General features: G+C 42.1%; 1 protein-coding gene across 2 annotated transcripts in view; it reads left to right on the forward strand.

The window, feature by feature from the left end:
• VPS8 (VPS8 subunit of CORVET complex) overlaps nt 1–17,382 on the forward strand; it is a 274,516-nt gene that overhangs the window by 178,824 nt on the left and 78,310 nt on the right. For both annotated transcript variants that reach the window (XM_008266588.4, XM_070072435.1), the window contains 3 exons: nt 3–92; nt 7,572–7,608; nt 10,269–10,372. In XM_008266588.4, the coding sequence (XP_008264810.1) occupies nt 3–92; nt 7,572–7,608; nt 10,269–10,372 (231 nt within the window). The remainder of the gene's footprint in view (nt 1–2; nt 93–7,571; nt 7,609–10,268; nt 10,373–17,382) is intronic.

The raw sequence follows: 17,382 nt of genomic DNA on the forward strand, positions 1-17,382 counted from the left end.
AGATTACTCAGAAGTATCAGCTTCATGAGGTCACTGCTTATCTGTTAGAAAAGAAAGGAGACATTCATGGAGCCTTCTTAATAATGCTAGAGGTAACGTTTTGCTCCATGTGCTTTGTTGTATCTCTGTCTATTCCTCTATCCATTCATCACCCTATCTTAATTTATTATGTTTCAAGGTAAGTTGCAGACAATAGTAAATTTCACCTATGAGTATTCTTTTTTTTTTAACTTTTATTTAATGAATATAAATTTCCAGAGTACAGCTTATGGATTACAATGGCTTCCCCCCCATAACATCCCTCCCACCCACAACCCTCCCCTTTCCCACTCCCTCTCCCCTTCCATTCACATCAAGCTTCATTTTCAATTCTCTTTTCTTTTTCTTTTTTTTTTTTTTTTTTTTTGACAGGCAGAGTGGACAGTGAGAGAGAGAGACAGAGAGAAAGGTCTTCCTTTGCCATTGGTTCACCCTCCAATGGCCGCCGTGGCTGGCACGCTGCAGCCGGCGCACCGCGCTGATCCGATGGCAGGAGCCAGGAGCCAGGTGCTTTTCCTGGTCTCCCATGGGGTGCAGGGCCCAAGCACCTGGGCCATCCTCCACTGCACTCCCTGGCCACAGCAGAGAGCTGGCCTGGAAGAGGGGCAACCGGGACAGAATCCGGCGCCCCAACCGGGACTAGAACCTGGTGTGCCGGCGCCGCTAGGCAGAGGATTAGCCTAGTGAGCCGCAGCGCCGGCCCTCGATTCTCTTTATATACAGAAGATCAGTTTAGCATACATTAAGTAAAGATTTAACAGTTTGCTCCCACACAGAAACATAAAGTGAAAAATACTGTTTGAGTACTAGTTATAGCATTAAATCACAATGTACAGCACACTAAGGACAGAGATCCTACATGAGGAGTAAGTGCACAGTGACTCCTGTTGTTGACTTAACAAATTGACACTCTTGTTTATGGCCTCAGTAATCACCCTAGGCTCTTGTCATGAGCTACCAAGGCTATGGAAGCCCCCTGAGTTCACCAACTCTGATCATATTTAGACAAGGCCATGGTCAAAGTGGAAGTTCTCTCCTCCCTTCAGAGAAAGGTACCTCCTTCTTTGATGACCCGTTCTTTCCACTGGGATCTCACTCATGGAGATCTTTCATTTAGGTTTTTTTTTTTTCCCCCCAGAGTGTCTTGGCTTTCCATGCCTGAAATACTCTCATGGGCCTTTCAGCTGGATCTGCATGCCTTAAGGGCTGATTCTGAGGCCAGAGTGCTGTTTAGGACATCTGCCATTCTATGAGTCTGCTGTGTATCTCACCTATGAGTATTCTTATCATGCATAGCTTTGACAAGAGTTCAGTGTTTCTGTATGAAACCTTTTTTGTTTAAATTTTTATTTATTGGAGAGACCTAGAGGGAGCACCCATCCTCTGATTCACTCTCCAAATGCCCACAGGGTTAGGACTTATCCAAGCCAAAGCTAAGAATCAAGAACTATATCAGGTGTCCCACATGAGCAGTAAGAACCCAATTACGTGGGCCATCACTTCTGCCTCTCAGGATCTGCCTTAGTAGGAAGCTCAAGTCAGGAGCTGGAGGCAGATGTCAAACCCATGCACTTCAATATGGGACATGTGTGTCTTAACCACTAGGCTAAATGCCCACCCCATGATGTTTGTTTAAAGGTAAAATTTACATACAGCAAAAAGCACAAGTTTTAAGTGTATCATTTGATGAGTTTTTGATAGATGCATGTATTTGTGTAAACCAAGACTAACACAATAGAGATCACCTTCATTCCAGAAAGTTCCTTCATGTTCCTTCAGTGTGTTCTCAATTCCATCCTCCCACAGCCACCAGAGAAAACCCTTCTGAATTCTTCACCATCTGATATTACTCTTTCATGTAATTCTTTCACTCAGCATAATGATTGACCTCTGCTATTGCATACATCAGTAATTTATTGTTTTTATTGCTGATTAGTATTGAATTTTGTGAATATACTTGGGTTTGTTTATTCTCTTGTGGGTTGACACCTGGATTTTTTTTTTTTCTTTAAAGATTCATTTTATTTATTTGAAAGACAGAGTTACAGAGAAAGGTAGAGACAGAGAGAGAGGTCCCCCATCCACTGGTTCACTCCCCAGATGGCCGCAATGGCCGGAGCTGCACCAATCCAAAGCCAGGAGCCAGGAGCTTCCTCCCAGTCTCCCATGCGGGTACAGGGGCCCAAGCACTTGGGCCATCTTCTGTTGCTTTCCCAGGCCCATTAGCAGGGAGCTGGATTGGAAGTGGGGGCTGACGCGGTGGTATAGCAGGTTAAGCTACTGCCTGCAGTACCGGCATCCCTTATGGGCAGATGGAAGACGTCTCTCTCTCTCTCTCTGCTTCTCTTTCTCTCTGTGTGTAACTGTGACTTTCAAATAAATAAATGAATCTTAAAGGAGGGGGGGGAGGATAGTGGAAGTGGAGCAGCTGGGTCTTGAACTGGTGCCCATATGGGATGCCAGCACCTAGGGAGGAGGTTTAACCTGCTATGCCACAATGCCGGCCCCTATGATTGCTCTTGTATAAGTCTTTTTGGACAAAAATGTTTTCATTTCCCTTGAGTAAATACTATGAAGTAAAATTGCTGGGTCATAGGATAGTTTTATAAGAAATTGTTAGACTTCACTCGAAAGTGATTGTACCAGCTTACACTTCTACCAATGTATGAATACGGGTTGCTTTACATTCTCACCTTGAATTCTCTTCATTTTTCAAATGGTCCTTGGAATTCTCTCCATTTTTTAAAATGTTTTTTCATTCCTAACAAATTTTTAATAGAAAGCTTTTATTTAATAAATATAAATTCCGTAAGTACAACTTTTGGATTATAGCTGTTCTTCTGCCCATACTGCCCTCCTAAAAACCATCCCACCTCCTACTCCCTCTCCCATTCTTCGTTAAGATTCATTTTTAATTATATACAGAAGATCAACTCTATACTAAGTAAAGATTTTAACAGCCTAACAAAATCTATCATTTTATCCATTTTTAAGTATATAGGTCAGGGACATTAAGTATAGTTCCATTATTTTGTAACCTTCACCACCATCCATCTCTAGAACATTTTTTTAAACATTTACATATTTATTTGAAAAGCATAGTCACAGACAGCAAGAGAGAGAGAAATATCTTCCATCTGCTGTTTAATTCCTCAGTGGGCTTGAACAGGCCAAAGCCAGGAGTCTGAAACTCCATCTAGGTCTCCCATATGGGTGGCAGGGGCCCAAGAATTTGGGCTATTGCTTTCCCAGTTATGTTGGCAAGGAGCTGGATCAGAAGTGGAGCAGCGGGGACCAGCACTGTGGTTTGTAGGCTAAGCCTCTGTCTGTGGCACCAGCACATATGGGTGCCGTTCATGTCCCTGCTGCTCCTCTTCCAATGTAGCTGTCTGCTAATAGCCTGAGAGAGCAGTAGAAGATGGCTCAAGTACTTGGGACTGTGATTCGGGTTACCAAGGATTTGGATTGGCTTAGCTCCAACCATTGCAGCCATTTGGAGGAGTGAACCAGTGGATGGAAGACCTTTGTCTCTGTCGCTCCCTCTCTGTAACTCTGCCTCTCAAATAAATAAAATCTTTCACAACAACAACAAAAAAGAAGTGGAACAACTGGGACTCAAACTGGCACTTACATGATGTGCTGGTATCACAAGCAGCAGCTTAGCCCACGGCACCACAGCACTGACCCCTTGAGACCATTTTCAACATCCCAATTTGAAATTCTGTACTCATTAAATAATTACTACCCATCCCCTTGGTAACCCTAGTCACTATGAATTTGGCTACTGTAGGTACCTCATAGAGTAGAATCATACAGTATTTAGTTTTTGTTTTTTTTTTTTTTGTCTGGCTTATTTCACTTAGTATAATGTTTTTAAGGTTCATCTGCTTTGTCACTTTTTCTTTTAAGACTGAATAATTTATGATATGTTTATGCTGCATTTGGTTTACCCATTTACCTGTCAATTTACACTTGAATTATTTCTACGTCTTGGCTGTTGTGAATAATGCTGCTATGAACATGAGGGGTCAAATACCTTTTCAAGTCCCTCTTTCATTTCTTTTGGGCACATATACAGAAGTAGAACTGCTAAATCAAATATTAATTCTATTTTTAATTTTTGAGAAACTGCCATCCTGTTTTCCATAGCAGCTGTGCTGCTTGCCATCCCCACCAGCAATACACAAGGGTTCCAGTTTCTCCATGTCCTAGCCAACGCTTGGTATTTTCTTCTGGCTTTTTTTAAAGTAGTCATCCTGATGGGTGTGAAATAGTATACCACCCCTTTTTCTCATAATCTAGTATGAATTTTGTGCCCTTATCCAAAGCATGGATAAATTTTAATCTTCATTACTGTGCCTAATATTGTTGCCTAGTTAGGAATTGATTATAGATGTCCTATCTCTTTTTTTAAAAAAAAAGATTTATTTATTTTATTTGAAAGTCAGAGTTACACAGAGAGAGGAGAGGCAGAGAGAGAGAGAGCTGCGCCGATCCTAATCCAGGAGCCAGGAGCTCCTTCCAGGTCTCCCACATAGGTACAGGGGCCTAAGGACCTGGGCCATCTTCCACTGCTTTCCCAGGCCAGAGCAGAGTTGGATCAGAAGAGGAGCAGCCGAGACTAGAACTGGCACCCATAGGGATACCGGCTCCTCAGGCCAGGGCTTTAACCTGCTGTACCACAGCACCGGCCCCTATCCATATGATTCTAAAACAGACTAGGAAGAATACCCCATGAGTCTTTGTGTAGTCTCTTAATTTCTTTTAGTCTATGAATTACCATTTTTTCTGTAGAATTTAATTGCTGAATATAACCATGGACCTAGGTTTTTATTTTTTTTTTAAGTTTTTAAGCTTTTTAGTCAGTGAGAGAAATGTTCAGGAGAGTGAGGGTTTTATTTAGGGGAGAAAAAGAAGTATAGAACCTAAGTTGGGTCCATAGCAAGCAGAGAGCAGACCAGGAGCAAGCCACGTGGAGCAAGCATGCAGGTAGAAAGCAGGGAGCAGGCCTGAAGGCCACGCGCCCAAAGGCATGGGGCAACAAGGGAGACCGTGGACCTAGTTTCAAAGGGCAAGTAAAGTATTCCTGTCATGGATAGGGAAAGGAGAAGAGATCCTCACAGGAAATAAGATGATCATTTGCAAAATTTTAGGAAGTTCTGGGGCAATTATTGTGGTACTACTGGTTAAGCTGCTGCTTGCAATACTGCCATCCCATGTGGGTACCAGTTCAAGTACCAGCAGCTCCACTTCTAATCCAGCTCCTTGCTAAAACATCTGGAAAAGCAGTGGAAGACAGCCCAATTCCTTGGACCCTTGCACCTACATGGGAGATCTAGATCTCTGGCTCCTGGACTGGCCTAGCCTTGGCTCAGCCCTGGCTCAGTCCTGGCTTAATCCTGGCCATTGCTGTTTTTTGAGGAATGAATCAGCAGATAGAAGATCCCTCTTTCTCTGTAACTCTGCCTTTCTGATAAATAAATCAATTTTTTAAAAAAAACTTAGGAATACAAAAACAAATGTACTACTAGGAGAGAGCCACCCGCCTCACTTAGGTGCAGTGATGTAATATATAACCAGGTCATGATTTGGACAGATTTTGTAAGACACAGTGAGGAACTGTGACTTATCTATTTTCAGGTCACATGGGCTCAACTAAAGATTTTCAAGCAAGCAACTAACTTGATGTTGTTTATAAAGGCTGCTGTGGTGACTGTGGGAAGATAGGGTGGGGGGATGCAGAGAAAGAAAAGGTATAACTGAAAGTAAATAGCACTTGGGTGGCCATTGCAATAGCACAGATCAGTGTTGGTAAGGGCTTAAACTGGGTGTGGCAGTAGTGATGGAAAGAAGAGGAAGTAGATTTGAGAACTTATTGATCATTTGAATATTGCATGAAGTAAGAAGAAATAGTGATGATGTTAGCATATAAGCTTATTTTTGTTTTGTTTTTTCACTTTCTGTTGTAAAATTCTGTGATCAAAAACTGCAGAAGAAAACCCTAAGAAAAGGAGCAAGTCTAGGGTAGAAGGGATATATTAGGGCCAGCTTCCATGTGTATGAAGAATCGTTTCAAATATCTGTTAAGATTATCTGAGGATGTAGATTCAACAGAATAGTGGGTGCTACAACTGCATATTTGGAAGTTACCACACCCATGGCTGTGCCCTATGCTGTGAGGATAGGCTTGTGTGTTCTTTTCTTCTCCCACTCACCCAACCATTCCTTTTTTCTTATAACCCAATATGAATTTTTTAAAGATTTATTTATTTATTTGAAAGGCAGAGTTACAGAGAAAGAGAGACAGAGAGAGATCTTCCATCCACTGGTTCCCCAAATGGCTGCAACCTTTGGGACTGGGCCAGGCTGAAGCCATGAGCCTGAAACCCCATCAGGGTCTCCTACATGGGTGCAGGTTCTCAAGGACTTGGAATGTCTTCCGCTGCTTTCCTAGGTGCATTAGCAGGGAGTTGAATCATCACCCATATGGGATGCCAGTGTTGCAGGCAGTGGCTTAACCCACTGCTCCACAATGCTACACCCTCCCCAATATGAATTTTATATGCTTATGTGGAGCATCCTCATTATTGTGCCTAATGAATGTCATTGATGACTGTGTGGGAGGGTGGCAGAGACAGAACTGGAGCAGAATAAATGATCCTTGATTTTTCATGTACTGCTGGCTGTGCTTTCGATATATGCAGTATTGTCTCCTGAATGGCAAGAAGAGACCATTCTCTTTTTTTGTTTTAAAAATTTATTTATTTATTTGAAAGGCAGACGTAAAGAAACAAGGAGAGACAGAAAGAGATTGTCCATCTGCTGGTTAACTCCCCAAATGGCTGCAGTGGCCAGGGCTGCACCAGGCCAAAGCCAAAAGCCAGGAGCTTCTTCCAGTTCTCCCCCAGGGGTATTAGGGGCTCAAACACTTGGGCGATTCTCTGCTGTTTCCCAGGCACATTAGCAAGGAGCTGGATTGGAAGTGGAGCAGTTGGGACTTGAACTCACCCACATGGGATGCCAGCATTGCAGGCTGAGGTATTACCCTCTTTACCATAGTGCTGGCCTTTTTGTTTGTTTGTTTAAGATTTATTTTATTTCAAAGGAAGAGGGAAAGAGGGAGAGACAGAGACAAAGAGACAGAAATCTTCCATCTACTGCTTCACTCCCCAAATGGCAGTAATAGCCAGGGGCTGGTCCAGACAAAAGCCAGGAGCCCCAAGCTTCATCTAAGTCTGCAACATGAGTGCAGAGGCCCAAGCACTTGGACCACCCTTTGCTGTTTTCCCAGGCACGTTATCAGGGAACTGGATTGGAGGCTGAGCAGCCGGGACTCGAACTGGTGCTCTGATACAGGATGCCAGCAGTGCAGGCAGCAGCTTAGTTCATTGTGCCACAATGCCAGCCCCGGGACCATTCTAAAGAACTTTGGTGTTTCTTGGGATTTTACCTTTATAATGGCTTAATTCAATTGTTTGATCGATAGAAATTTATAGTGTCCCTTTAACTCCTGTATTCTTTTTACCTCCTAGAGACTACAAAGCAAACTTCGAGGGATAACCCATCAAGGTAAGAGTAAGTTCTTAAGTGCAATGTACAGTTTTTGTTTTTCTTCCAAAGAATCCATGTTTTAAAAGATGCTAACAAAATGCATTTAATAAGTAATAATTCCATTAGTCCATCCACATAATTACTGTTTATCCACTTTAACATTGATTAAAATTTTAGCCAATTTTTAAAGATTTTAATCGTAAATCATATAAGCCAGTGTGGCTTTGTGATGCCAGTTGTCAACAGATTAATTATACAGGAAGCTAGTCACTGTTCATGCTGTTGATTTTCTTTATAGTTATATATTTGTACTTAATTTTGGTTATAAATCTGGCATAACTAAAAATTATTATAATTTGTGAGACAGTAGCAGCTCAGAGCTCCTTATTGGCAATAGCTAATGTTTCTTTTTCTGAATTTGATTACTCCAGGTACCTCCTTTGCAAGAAATTACAGTGTTTGTTCTTTTGTTACCAGTAGATAGAAATTTCTATCATGTTCCTTGACATTCTAAAAATAATTGTTTATTTTAAAATATTGTGGTAATAAATATAACATAAAACTTACCATTTTAACCATTTTTAAGTATACGGTTCAGTGGCACCAAGTATTTTCACATTATTATACAACTGTCACCATCTATTTCCAGATTTTTTTTGTCTCTGCAAACCAAAACTGTGTATCCATTAAGCAAAAACTTCCCATTTCCCCAGCCTCTGCCCCTGACAACCACCATTCTGCTTTGTTTCCACCATTCTTTTTCTGAATTTGATTATTCCAGGTATCTCCTTTGCAAGAAATGATAGTGTTTGTTCTTTTGTTACCGGTTTATTTCACTTAGCATAATGTCTTCACAATTCATGAATGTAAAGCATGTCAGAATTCTGAATAATACTCCACTGTGTGTATGCACTACATTCTGTTTGTTATTCATCTGTACATGGACAGTTGCTTCTGCCCTTTGGCAGTTATGAATAATGCTGCTGTGTACATGAGTGTATAACATCTTCTTGAGACCTGACTTTCAGTTCTTTTGGTTTCTATTCAGAAGCAGGATGCTGGATCCAGCAGAAATTCTGTTTTTAATTTTTTGAAGAAATGCCATGCTGTTATCGAGTGTACCATTTTACAGTCACACCAACAGTGGGCAGAATTCCAGTGTATCCACATCTGCACTGACCCTTGTTGCCTCCTGACTTTTTGAAAGTAGCCATCCTAGTGGGTGTGAGGTGGTGTCTTCTTGTATTGTTGATTCACATTCTCTGTGATCTATTCATGTGCTCTTTGGACATTTATAAATCTTCATTAGAGAAATAAATATTCAGTCCTTCATTTTTTTTTTAATCAGGCTGTTTGCCTTCATGTTCTTTAACATTTTCAAAATAGCCCTCCTGAAGGTCAGGGAATCATTTGGTAGGTGATTTTTAAATTAGCCTACTTCTCTAACATAAGCAGATTTTTTTTAGATCCTTTGCTCCACATATTCCTGTAACACAGCTTTATCCTAATTCTTTGTAGATAATTTATATACATTATTTTTAAAATTATTTATTTGTTTATGTGAAAGACAGAGAAAGAGATCTCTCATCTACTGGTTCAGTTCTCCAATACCTGCGGCAGCCAGGGTAGGGCCAGCATGAAACTTGATCCAGATCTTCCATGCAGGTGGCGGGGACCCAACTATCTGAGCTGTCACTTGCTTCTCCCAGAGTGAGCATTAGCAGGAAGCTGAATCAGAAGCAGTGCTGGGACTCAAGTCCAGACTCAATATGGGATGCTGTGTCCCGAGAGGCGACTCATGTGCTGCTCCAGACACCCACCTCAGTCTGCATTTTTAAATGGTTAGGTCCTAGATAGTAGAGTCTGTGTTATGTTTTGAGCATCTGGTATTATACTAAATCTTTGTGAAACCTTGGTAAACACTAGATGGGCTTTTCCATATTGATAGCCCAACTAAGTATTTAATGATTATACTGATATATTTAATGATTATGCTGATATATGTATTTGATCAATTTGATCATATCAATTTTGTTGCATTTTATGACTTTTTAAAAAATTTACTCTTATGAGAATAATTTTTGCAGATAATGCATAAAATAATGAGGAGAAAATGAAGACTATTTCTTACAAATTACTGCAATGATTTGCAGGTGGTCTAGAAAAGCCAATTTTTAAAATTCCTATGCAGATAAATTTCCAGTAATAATCTCATGTCTGCCATCTGTTTGCAGATTCAGTTTTGACAGTATGCTTAAGAATTTTGTAGCAACTTCAAGACACTGTGCTTATACCTATGGATTTACACAGATAACTAAACCACAGAACACGGCCTAGGATAATATCTTGTGGGAATAGCTAAATTTAAGATATAGGCAGAGAAAGAGATGGCAGAGCAAGCAAGGTGAAGGCTAACCTCGACTAACTAATACACAGATGACTGAGGCGAAAGCATATTGAAATGCTAAATGTCATATGCTTTGTAGATGCTGGAATTGCAAACATTCACACAGAATGGTGTGCTTTTTAACCTACTTAGCCTTGGTATGAGGTCATATGGATGTTTATAAGATAGAAAACTAAGGCTGTACATAGGAAAAAAGATTTAGTTTTTCACAGAGCTCAGAGATTACCCATAATATATCCTTAAGTGATGTTTACCCTTTTTCTGAATCTAGATACCAAAGAGGATCCCTCCTTGAAGGATGTTGAAGATACCATGGTAGAGACAATTGCTCTTTGCCAGAGAAATTCACATAATTTGAATGAACAGCAGCGAGAGGTAGGAGAATGACTACTCAGGTGTTTAAAAGCCTGTTGTGATTTGAAACTAGAAATTAATTCTATTCCCACTGCCCTGTCAGCCACCCGCGTTTAATTCAGCAGGATTTAATCACTTTTTAGTGTTCCCAGGAGTGGAAGACTCTTGAAGTTATTACAAGGAGTGTCTGGCTGCTTTGTTCTCACACAGGCTTTCAGTTCGTAGATTGGCTGTGCTACAGGACTTCAGGCGTGTGGATGCTAGATGTTCCTGTTCTCTCTGGACTGAGAGTTTGTGTATTCCATGTGGTGGTACTAGGGATCATTATTTATCATCTCTTCTGTTCCCCGTGCATGAAAGTTAGCATGAGAAACTGGGGGAAAGCCCTGAGAATATAGAGGAAGCTGGGAAAAGGTCAAAGAAGGCCTAGGGCGTAGTGGTTCTCAGTGTCGGCTGCACGTCAGAATCGCCTGGGGAGCTTTGAAAACTCTGCTTGCTCAGGCTGCGCTCCAGCTCGGTTAAAGCCTCCGGGGCTGGGACCCAGTCATCAGTATCTCTAAAAGCTCCCCACAGATTCCAACGTGCAACCGAGGCTGGAGCCACTGCTGCAACTACTGCAGACTGTACAAAGGAGGGAAACGAAATGGAAAGAGGTATAGCTGAACACCTGGTGCAGTGGGAGTCACAGCAACACTGAAGGGGCGAGATGTCCTTTGAGAGCTGAATTCTGCAGTGGTTTGAGGAAGGTTGTATGGTTACGCATCCTCACTCCTCCATGCCTCACCCCACAGGGCACAGGCCTCTGACTTCACCCTGCTTGGCCTATTTCTGCTGCCTGGGATTTTGAAATGCAGGATGCAGTTGATTTGCCATGTATGTCTTTACCATATGTGTTACCCCATGAACATAGATCTTAGTATGTTTTCTGATCTTAAGAGATGGGTATATTATCTTTTCCGTCAGGGATTTTTCAAGGTCATAAATTATGAAGACTCTTTAGAATACAAATTACATTTTTTCTTCATTAAAAAGGCTTTTTCATGAATTGATACATACTCATCATATTAAAAAAAATGCAGTATATAAAGTTACACAGAAAGATATTGTTAAAATTATAATATATCTACCCTGCCAACCAGAAATTAATATTATCATTTAGTGAACAGAATTCTAGATGAATTTTTGTCTGTCTAGCTTGATATAATTTTAGAAAAATTGGATCAAATAATGCTTGCTTTTAAAAATATATTCAGGCGGGGCCGGTGCTGTGGTGTAGTGGGTAAGGCTGCCACCTGCAGTGCTGGCATCCCTTATGGGCACCAGTTCAAGTTCCGGCTACTCCACTTTCAATCCAGCTCTCTGCTGTGGCCTGGGAAAGCAGTGGAAGATGGCCCAACCCCTCAGGCCCCTGTACCCGCGTGGGAGACCTGGAAGAAGCTCCTGGCTCCCGGCTTTGGATCAGCTCAGCTCTGGCCGTTGTGGTCATTTGGGGAGTGAACCAGTGGATGGAAGAGCTCTTTCTATGTCTCTCTCTCTCTCTCTCTCTCTCTGCTGCTCCTTCCCTCTCTGTGTAACTCTGACTTTCAAGTAAAATAAATAAAATCTTTTAAAAATAAATGTATATATTATATATATTCAGGCTTCTTTAGGAAGCTTAAGTAAAATTGAGGAATTTCTAAATTTCAGATGAGTATTTCTAAACATATAAGGAGTCTTCAAAAAGTTTTATGGAAAATGTGTATTATAACAAGGATATGGGGCCGGCGCCATGGCTCAATAGGCTAATCCTCCACCTAGCGGCACCGGCACACCGGGTTCTAGTCCCAGTCGGGGCGCCGGATTCTGTCCCGGTCACTCCTCTTCCTGTCCAGCTCTCTGCTGTGGCCCAGGAGTGCAGTGGAGGATGGCCCAAGTCCTTGGGCCTTGCACCCGCATGGGAGACCAGGATAAGTACTTGGCTCCTGCCATCGGATCAGCGCGGTGCGCCGGCTGCAGTGCACTGGCCGCAACGGCCATTGGAAGGTGAACCAATGGAAAAGGAAGACCTTTCTCTCTGTCTCTCTCACTGTCCACTCTGCCTGTCCAAAAAAAAAAAAAAAAAAAAAGAAGAAGAAGAAGGATATGCACAGATTTAAAAAAAATTTTTTTGAGATTTATTTTATTTATTTGAAAGGCAGAGAGAAAAAGAGGGAGATCTTCCATCTACTGGTTCACTACCCAAATGGCCAGGAGCCAGGAGTTTCACCCACATGGGTGCAGAGGCCCAAGCAGTTAGGCCATCTTCCCCTGCTTTCCCAGACATATTATTGGAGCTGCATTGGAAGTGGAGCAACCAGGCCTCAAACTGGCACCTATGTGGGATGCCAGTGCTGCAGGTGGTGGCTTAATTCCAGCCCCCAGATTTCAAAATTTCTTTCACCAAAATGAACTTATCTCTCTTTTTTTAAAGATTTATTTATTTTATTTGAAAAGCCAAGTTACAGAGAGAGAGAGAGATCTTCCATCCACTGGTTCACTCCCAAAATGGCCACAACAGCTGGAGTTGAGCAGATCCAAAGCCAGGAGCCAAGAGCTTCTTCCAGGTCTCCCACATGTGTGCAGGGGCCCAAGCACTTGGGCTATCCTCTGCTGCTTTCCCAGGCACATTAGCAGGGAGCTGGATTGGAAGTGGTGCAGCTAGAGCTGGAACCAGCATGGGTACTGGCACCGCAGGTGTACTACAGTGCCAGTCCCAAACTTATCTTTTAAAATCTATTTTCTGTGAACTTTTTGAAGAACCTTCATATTATCTTTGTAAATCTCTAAAGTTAAAGAAATGTGAATAACTATAGTAGATTGGAATTATGTTCATATGTTTATAATTAAGTTTTTATTTGTGGCATCTTTAATGCCACGCAGGTAAGAAATTGTATAAAATAACACTTGCTACCCAGCCTCCTCTCTTCTCCATCCCCTAGTTATTTTACCTTATTAAGGTTTGTGGGGAGCAGCCCGGACTGGACTGAGTTACTGGAATTAAGGCTTATTCTATGCATCTGCTCTCCCACAATATGGCGCTGGGAGAGAAGTAAACAGCTTCCGCACAGCTGCCTCCAGTTCAACTAATAAACTGTAGGACTTGCTCCTGATTGGAGGAGAGCAGCGTACTCGGCGTGTGGGCAGCCGAGTTGGGATTGGCGGAGGAGGACTATAAAGGAGGAGAGAGACGGCATGCACCAGGAACATCTAAGGGGAACATCTAGCTGAAGGAACACCTGTGCAGCCCCCAGAGAGCCGGCCGGCGGTGTGCCGCTCCCCTGCGGAAGTGGGGAATGTGGCCAGGGGGAACTGCCCTTCCACGGAGGTGGAAGGGATAGTAGCCAACCCGGGAAGAACCAGCAGCAAACCCGGGGAGGGCCGAGCAGACGAAAGAACAGCGCAGGGTCCTGTGTCGTTCCTCCACGAAGAGGGGGAGCGACAAGGTTTTTTGTTGTTGTTGTTTTGTTTTTGTTTTTGTTTTTGTTTTTGTTTTGGACAGGCAGAGTTAGACAATGAAAGAGAAAGAGAGAGCGAGAAAGGTCTTCCTTCCGTTGGTTCACCCCACAAATGGCTGCTACGGCCGGCGCGCTGCGCCGATCCAAAGCCAGGAGCCAGGTACTTCTTCCTGGTCTCCCATGTGGGTGCAGGGCCCAAGCACTTGGGCCATTCTCCACTGCACTCCCGGCCACAACAGAGAGCTGGACTGGAAGAGGAGAGACCGGGACAGAATCCGGCGCCCCAACCGGGACTAGAATGCGGGGTGCTGGCGCCGCAGGCAGAAGATTAACCTAGTGAGCTGCGGTGCCAGCCCTTATTAAGGTTTTTAATACATTATTTTTCTGTGTCCATAATTCTCACAGTTGTTTACTGTTTACTCACATGGATTATGGGCTCAGTAGCAGTTTTTGCCATGATTTTCCCATTCCAAAGTTCTTATTTTTATTCCTCTTTAGGTTAGCTGGCCATATTTGGAAATTGTTTTATTTTGATAGAGAAACACAGAGGGCAGAATTATTAAAGCTATACTTACACATTTTTAACACTGAACTTTTTAAAAATATTTGGCACTTCTAAGTCCTCTCATAACTTTTTGATACTCTTCCTTAACATGGAAACTTGAAGAAAAATGTTTTATAAATACAGCAGCTTAGGTTCACATAAGGTAAAACATGTTCTGATTCACAGATATTAACAGTACAGTAAAATTCAAAATCCCTATCTCTACAACTGTAGTGTTTGAATTTGAGTTCTATTTGTATTTGAATTCTGGGTCCCTCAGTTAGAGACAGTGTTTTTGCCACATTGATGTGGCAAAAGGAGAATTTTCTTTTTGTGAATAAAACAAATGTGTCTGAATTTAATTTGTTTTGATAAAGATTCTCTAAGAGTAGTACTTCATCTAACTGCATATATTAGGGGTCTTCAGAACTTTTATGGCAAATATATGTTTTAAAAACGCTACGTGCAGATTTCTAGTTTCTTCATGCACAAAAATAAATCTATCTTTTAACTCCATTTTCCATGAGCTGTTTGAAATGCACTCATAAGAGAAGTCTACCTTTGTTGCTGACCCCAGGTTCTCTGGCTCACTTCAAATAGAAATTGATCAGAGGCTGATATGCAGCCCAGACAAGGTTAATTGGGGCTTGTGCTGGAACACAGAGGAGGCAGCATAGTGGGAAGAGGTGCTGCCGACTGGCTCTCCAGTGGGAGCTGAATGGGTGCTTTTATTGGGTTGGTGAGGTGTGGTAGACCCCCTCCCCCCTCCCCCCTGCCCCCAGTCCCAGCATAGGGCACTGCCCTTCAATCTGCACCCAGCCCCAGCATAGGGCACTGCCCTTCAATCTGCACCCAGCCTGGAGTTCTGCTCCTACCCCGCAGCACATGACACTTCAGCCTGTATTCAGGTTGATGTTCTATGTAGGTATGTTGGGGTTTTTTTTACACACAACAAGCTCAAAATGGTGGTATTAACTCACTGCCATCACTCCAGGAAGGTCATATATTGGTGACATTAGGCTGTTCTAGGCTGAGTACAGGTCAGGGAAGTCCCTAGTAGGACTATAGGAGGCTGCTTGTTCCTGATTGGTTGGAACTGGGGATGGATACATAGTCAGGTTAGGGAATGATGACTGTCAGATCAGGAGGGGACTGATTGAGTCCAATTTCTATCCTGTCTTAGCTGTAAAAGAGGTCTCTTTCCCTTTCGTAAAACACACACACACACACACACACACATATCCCTCTCTTACTCCCTGCTCCCTCTAACAACTGGTTTCTTCTGCTTCAGTCTGAACAGATTAATAACAACATCAAAATATATTTGAATATTCATTGTTTTTTTAAAGATTTATTTATTTATTTGAGAGGAGGCAGAAAGAATGATAGAGGTCTTCCATCCACTGGTTCACTCCCCAGTTGGCCGCAAAGCCGGAGCTATGCCGATCTGAAGCCTGGATCCAGGAGCTTCCTACGGGTCTCCCACATGGGTGCAGGGGCCCAAGGACTTGGGCCATCTTCTACTGCTTTCTTAGGCCATAGCAGAGAGCTGATTAGAAGAGCAGCAGGGACTTGAACTGGTACCCACACTGGATGCCTGCATTGCAGGCGGTGGCTTCACTGACCCCATAGTTTTATAAATACTATTTTTGTAACAATGCTAATACAAACGTTTAAGGGATTTTAATGGTTGACTGCTTTGTTTCTCTTTGCTTTGCTTTTTGTTAGTTTTGTTTGTTTTGTACTGGAGATTCTAAAAACAAGAACTATTGCTTCAGACCCTATAATAATTAGAAAATGTAAAATATCTAAAAAACTTGATAATGAACTGTCTCTAATATCTCCCACCAAAAAGTTCCATCAGAAGATTTAACATCATGAAGTTGGGTGTCAACCTTTCCCAAATAGAATCCCTAACTACCTCTTCTACTTTGATATATATGTTTATGCTGCTGCCCCAGTGTCCAGCCTTACTGGTACCAAAGTCTGTGGCTTTGCTATGCATGTAATTCCCTGAAAAGCAAGCTATTTGTTATACATCGAGAGAAAGTAATTCGGTCCAGTTGTGTGGCTCTCTCAGGAGGTAGGATTATCTTTGTGTTCTGGATACCTATTATAGGTTGTGGGTTTTTAGAGTTATCCAAGTTAAAATGTTAAGCATCAATATTAAAGAGTGAGAGAGAGAGTAATATTTACAGAGTGTTTAGCACATATTTAGAGTTCATGTGGATATTTAATGGAAGAAGAACTCCACTGTTTGAGGATGTGAACACATCCCCTGGCTGTTACCTCCAGTCTACCATTTATAAATCAAGAATAAACTAACCTTTGAAAATATAATTCTTTTAAGTTGTGTGGGTTAAATAAGAAAATCTAAAAATCAAACTTCTAAACATAATAAATTTTAAAACCAAAAGGTAAACATTGGACATGCTATACACAATTAGAAAAATCATTAAATACACAAAAATAAATCACATAGTTCTAAAAATAAGTTAAAGGTTGGCTGGCGCCACGGCTCACTAGGCTAATCCTCCGCCTGCGGCCCCAGCACCCTGGGTTCTAGTCCCAGTTGGGGCGGCAGATTCTGTCCCGGTCTCTCCTCTTCCAGTCCAGCTCTCTGCTGTGGCCCGGGAAGGCAGTGGAGGATGGCCCAAGTGCTTGGGCCCTGCACCCTCGTGGGAGACCAGGAGGAAGCATCTGGCTCCTGGCTTCAGATCGGCGCAGCACGCTGGCCGTAGTGGCCATTTGGGGGGTGAACCAATGAAAAAGGAAGACCTTTCTCTCTCTCTCTCTCTCTCTCTCTCTCTGTCTAAATCTGCCTGCCAAAAAAAAAAAAAAAAAAAAAAAAGTTAAAGGTAACTTACATGAAGCTAGCTAAGAATAAAACACAATAAAATAACATTCAAAGTTCATGAATATTGGATAAAATAAAATTTCAATAACATAAAGAATCACCAGTGTAAAAGAGTTAACAAGTTGTTCAAGAAGTTTAAGAAGATATGCAGAAAGTT

Source organism: Oryctolagus cuniculus, chromosome 4 (genome assembly GCF_964237555.1).
Source record: "Oryctolagus cuniculus chromosome 4, mOryCun1.1, whole genome shotgun sequence".
NCBI lineage: Eukaryota > Metazoa > Chordata > Mammalia > Lagomorpha > Leporidae > Oryctolagus > Oryctolagus cuniculus.